The sequence below is a fragment of the Micrasema longulum genome, unplaced genomic scaffold, assembly GCF_059751315.1.
Source record: "Micrasema longulum isolate JH-2025_06_02 unplaced genomic scaffold, ASM5975131v1 h1tg001670l, whole genome shotgun sequence".
Taxonomy (NCBI): domain Eukaryota; kingdom Metazoa; phylum Arthropoda; class Insecta; order Trichoptera; family Brachycentridae; genus Micrasema; species Micrasema longulum.
The window spans coordinates 265668-271667 of NW_028278849.1; the positions used below are offsets into that span (position 1 = coordinate 265668).

General features: G+C 36.1%; 1 protein-coding gene across 1 annotated transcript in view; it reads right to left on the bottom strand.

Annotated features, from left to right (window-relative positions):
* Positions 1-5729, bottom strand: part of LOC148274369 (influenza virus NS1A-binding protein homolog) — a 28317-nt gene extending 22588 nt beyond the window's left edge. Inside the window, exons 1-2 of the mRNA XM_088237216.1 lie at positions 5585-5729; positions 4000-4136 (exon numbers count right to left, since the gene is read on the bottom strand). Coding sequence (XP_088093342.1) covers positions 4000-4136; positions 5585-5600 — 153 coding nt within the window. The 5' untranslated portion in view covers positions 5601-5729. The remainder of the gene's footprint in view (positions 1-3999; positions 4137-5584) is intronic.
* Positions 5730-6000: the final 271 nt, after the last annotated feature.

Sequence of the window (6000 nt, forward strand, 5' to 3'; positions counted from 1 at the left end):
CAAAAAATCAAAACCTCAATTTCGGCCAAAAAAATCATGGTATCCGTGTTTTGGGACCGAAAGGGGGTAATTTTGATTGATTTTTTGCCTCTAGGGGAGACGATTACTGCAACATGATACTGTGAGACCCTACAAAAGCTCGAAAGAGCTATTCAAAACAAACGAAGGAGAATGTTGACAAAGGGAGTGTGTTTGTTGCACGACAACGCCCACCCGCACACGGCTAACGCCACCAAGGCGAGTTTGAAATCGTTTGGTTGGGACATTTTAAACCACTCTGCATATTCCCCTGACTTAGCGCCTTCATATTTTTATCTTTTCACCTTTCTGAAGACTCACATGGGTGGAAAAAAATTCTAACCGATGAGGAGGTGAAACAAGAGGTCTTGAAGTGGACGAAGGAGATGGCGGGAGAGTCTTATGAGGAGGGCATCGAAAAGCTTGTGCCACGTCTTACAACCTGCATAGAACGGGAAGGCGACTATGTGGAAAAATAAGTAATATATATGCAAACAATGTACTGTAATTTTTTTGTAAATATATTTTTTTTAATGCAAAAATTGAGTACTCTTACTTTCTGGATATGACTCGTACATGCTGTTTTTTTTACCAAATAAAAGAAATAAATGTATTAAAACATAATAGCCGCAGGCTCTAGATAGATTTAAAAAAGCCCTGCGACGGCAACCCAGAACGAGCAGAAGACGAGTCTGCTCTGATGACATATGATACGATGGGTTGCAGGAAGTGGTTGGATGCGGTTCGCTCAGGGTGGGGAGCCGTGGAGATCTAAGAGAAAGGCCTATGCTGACCATTGGAGGCAGGAGGGCTGATGACTATAGTAAAGATAGTTCTCCAAGTCTCGTGTATTTTGTTTATTTATTTCAAAAGAAAAAAATCTGAAATTTTAACAGAAACTTGTCTGAAAATAATTTGTATTATAAATGCTAAATTTGATAATTTATTATTCATAATAGGCCCTTGGTTAATTTTATAATGTTTGCCCATAAAACTGGGTTGATTTCTTTGAAATCACAAGCCGGTGAATGCTAAAAAAACACTGAATTATCAGTGTTTTTTTAGCATTCACATAGATTACTACAAATTGTTACTACATAGATTCGATCGATTGATGTATTTAAAATAACGACTCTAAAGCTAGGGTTTCCTAGGACAGCGGTGCCCGCATCTTAACGGCCGTAGTGAACGGTGATGCGGTGGACAGCCGTCGTAACAGTGACTTGAGAGCGGTTTCCTAGGGAAACGGAGTTAAATGGTATTGATAACACCGTTTTCCCAGGAAACCGCACTCTAGTCACTGTTACGACGGCTGTCCACCGCATCACCGTTTACTACGGCCGTTAAGATGCGGACACCGCTGTCCTAGGAAACCCTAGCTCAATACTTTTTATGGGTAATCGAAATTCAACACAGTCTTGTGCAAAGAAAATTATGCTGTTTTTATCTTTAATATTATATGTAGTAGCTGTAGGAAATGTAGGCTCCATAAAAGTCATTGTTGTAAAATATTTATAGGAAAAAATACAAGAAACAAAGTTTTATACTGATCTATTTTTTACACACATTATTTGAAACATTGTAATTTGTATTTATAGGAAAAAATACAAGAAACAAAGTTTTATACTGATCTATTTTTTACACACATTATTTGAAACATTGTAATTTGTATTTATAGGAAAAAATACAAGAAACAAAGTTTTATACTGATCTATTTTTTACACACATTATTTGAAACATTGTAATTTGTATTTATAGGAAAAAATACAAGAAACAAAGTTTTATACTGATCTATTTTTTACACACATTATTTGAAACATTGTAATTTGTATTAAATTATATTCTAGCGACAGACCGATGTTCCGGTTTCGATTTTGGCCATTTTCGGCTAGTAAAACTAGTTTCAGCCGCGGTTTCAATTTGGGTCAAAATAATAAACAGACCAAAAAGACGCGCCGTGGCGCAGTCGGTTAGAAGGCCAACTGAGAGACTGGCGTCGCGGGTTAGATTCCGCCAGTTGCAAGAAATTTTCAAGTCTCAATTGGTCAGGGTGTTGTGGTGTATTTTTCATAACTTCTTTTTTATCCTCTCTTTTGTATATACTGACAGGCCTCTAAAATAGAGGGTTAGCGGGTTATTCCTTCAAAAATGAATAACCAAAAAAGCTAAGTTTCGAAGTTGTTGTAGGTACTACTTGAATTTTAATCCATGATTAATAATAAGTCGTCATACTCACGTAGAGGATATCATGCCTGTTGGAAGGGCTATCTCTATGTTGAACAATATCACTTTGGACATTGATATTTTTCACGTCTCTGACGGAGTTTTTCGTTACAAGATTCTCTTACTTTTTTAACATATTATTCTTTGGATATTATGTATACTAATGTGTTTTTTTTTATATATACCTAATTTTACCTAATTATTTCTATATGTATGAATTAAGATATTTTATTTTGTAATGTACATATATATGAATAAATAAATGAATGAATAAATTAGAGCGCTCGCCCCCTTACTAATAGCCGGATACTTTGGACCTGGGATTGGAGGGGGAGAGTGAGCAATATGAGAACTTTCTCCCTCCACTATCTAATATCCAGGCTCTTTTTTTTACAATATGCATAAGAGGTAAAACAGAGTATTCAAATAAAGGATAATTACATAGCAATGAAATACATATTAACAGTAAAAATAGTAAACAAAAAAATCCCACAAAGGCATGGCCTGTTCGTGGGTATACAAGAAATGTTTATGAATTTTTGCTCCTAAATTACTAGAGTTTACTAGAGATGGAAATATGGACAAGGATATTGAAAGGAGGGTTAGTGCCGGTAACAGAGTTAATGGTGCCTTAAAGTCTGTCGTAGCAAATAAGTGTCTATCGCAAGAGGCTAAATTAGCAGTTCATAATGGAGTTCTGGTACCAACCCTAATGTATGGAAGCGAAGCATGGAGTTGGAAAAAAAGGGACGAAAGTAGACTGAATGCTGTTGAAATGCGATCCCTCAGGCGAATGTGCGGAAAAACAATGTATGATAGGTGCCCTAATGTCGAAATTAGAGCAGAATGCAAGGCTGAGTTAAGCATTATCGACAAAATTAAGAAAGGTCTTTTGCGATGGTTCGGTCATGTGGAGCGAATGAATGATGAAAGAACGGCTAAAAAGATTTATGATGCGAATGTGTCTGGTTGTAGAAGTCGAGGAAGGCCGAGAAAGACATGGCATGATCAAGTACAACAAATTCTTGAAAGTGGTCATGTGAAAAGTCGGAATAATCGACGTGCGTGCATGAGAAGATGTATGAATGTGAAGGAAGCAAAGGAAGTGTGCCAGGACAGAGTGGTGTGGCGTTCTATCCTCTCTGCCTACCCCTCTGGGGAAATGGCGTGATGGTTAGTTAGTTAGTTAGTTAGTTAAATTAATTAGACAGTTGTAATATTTTTGTGTAACTAAGAAAGAGAAAAGAAAATATTCTATAAAAGATAATAAGGTTTTTTTTATAGTATTTAAAAAAGGAAATAAAATACATGAAAATATTCCTTATTTTTAAAGGGCAACAAAATATATCGTAGAAAAAAAAAGATAATATCTTTACAATATTTGAGTTTGTCCAAATGTTCGTAGACAAAAGACTGGATTTCACCCCCCGGGAGTCATTAAGATTAACAAATTACAACAGGGATGGAGAATACCTTTAGTTTGAATCCAGGATAGTGCGTGTTTTTTAAAAGAGGGAAAATTTTGAAAGTTTGGGATCAATGAAATATTATCAGTAAAAAGGGAATATAAAATTTTTGAGCATGTCTCTGTGCTAGCCTCGTTTCACAATGTGGTATTTAAATGCCTTGGCTAGGAGGGCAAGAACTAAGTTACGGGGATCCTTTAACAACAGATCGGATCAACAGGTCGCAGTGACATCGGGAGCTTGAATAAATATAGCATTGACCCCATTAAAAAAATAAGAATCAGATACTTACGTAAAGGACGACGTCGCAGAAATGTCGGTTTTTCCTCATCATGTTGAGGGCTCTCATGGCGGCGGGGACCAGCCCCTCGTCCTCGAAACACAGCGCGCCCCCATCCTCGCCCCCCGACCCGTCGCCACAACCTGAGCCTGTGGACAAGGGACAATGTAACGTTATTATTATGTATTTATTTAACAGTATTTTGAGTGTATCCTAATTGTTGTAGACAAGAACCCGTCATGGGAATACCGTCCTTATTCTACCACTTACACATACACATACAAATAATATAATCACTAGATCCTCAACACAAATACAACTTAAACAAATACAAATTTGGCGGCCTGCGTGGTGTAGTGATCAAGACGCTTGACTCACGAACGGAAGGTTCCGGGTTCGATTCCCGGTGAGAACACAAAAATTAAAATGTGATTTTTGTCGAGCCTGGGTGTTCTGGATGGCCTTCTGACCTGTTGTGGTGCAAAAAAAAAAAACACTTTCGGATAAAGGGATTTTGAGTATTATTCAATTTAAAATCTATAAGCTATTTCCACTATCTATTAAAACAATTATCTAGTAACGATAAAATGTTCAAAAAGGCTATAAAAAATAGATAGTGGAGCTAGGTAGAAGTAAAATGGATTGTCTCATTTGCTCAAACCAATGTTGAATCAACTGCTAAATATATACGTAGTGTTTAAAACTGTCTGAATATTTTGTTAATTATCTCTGTTTATTAAGTTAGTCTTCTTTGTTTATTCTCAAATGTAAAAATATTTAAAAAAAAAGTATATTGTTAAGTGTCCTCGGCGCGGGTAACCCCAGTGAGGTCACATGGTTGGTTATTATTAATTATAGTTTGCAAGATAAAAAATATAAATAAATAAGTAAGGCCCCTCGTTAAATAAATATTGAGTGTCAACCTTGTTAGGAATTGCACTCGAGAACTCTTGCATGGTAGTCAGGCGCGCTGACCATTTATTTATTTATTTATACAAATACATACAGATTACAAAAAATACAATAATAACGTATCCCAAAATCTATGAGGCCAAGGGCCCTGTGTTGAGTTGGGATACAACATAATGGAAAGTGGAAGCACGTACATAATTAAATAATAGCAAAAATGAAAATTAAATATTATTAAATAAACATACAAATATTTCAAAGGGCATCTGGACAACACGCTTAATAGTGTATAAATCTATGCAATATTTCCTGTTAATTTATTGCACAGTATTTGAGACATAAGTCCCAACTCCATGGGAGTAAAAGTCCTGTGTTAAGATAGGACAAGCAATTAGTCGACACAGACACATGAGTAATATCACCACAAATATAGGATCGGAAACACAAAAAATAATTTTTAAAAACATAGATATGGCACATCAATATAGTAAACAGTAAACTCAAACATTCGGAAAATCATCAAGGAGTTTCCCACTCAAATCTCTCCCACTAAGGAAACCCAGTCCTTAACTCCTCTCTTGAAAATAGTTTTTGTCCTTGAGATCTTCCAGAATATTGAACACTCTCGGTTGAATACAAGTCGATGATACACAAATATAAACATTTAGTAAAAAAGAATACTTCGTACCAAAATCCTGACACATCGCAGTCTCTGCTTTAGTAGAGTATAATTTGCACCGTGTCGCAGTCGGACCGTTAGAACATGTTCGAATTTAGCAATATCGAAACTAGTGTTATTATAGTATGGTGCACTCGGCCACTCTTGTACTTTAAGCCGATACAAACTTCACTTCCGACTTCCGGCGATGTCTGGCGGCCCAATATTACGAAACTATCACAAACGGTTGTAAACGCGTGTTTTTAATACCGAACGCCGCCATCAACTGTCACTTCTAATATTTTCACAACACTAACTTGAATAAAAATGAAATTACTACCAATGAATAATATTTAAAATAAAATTATCCTTTGGCATGCGTTCTGTAGGTTTTTTTAAAGAGACGAAAACTATTTTACTACGCAAAATAAAAATCTGATGAGAGA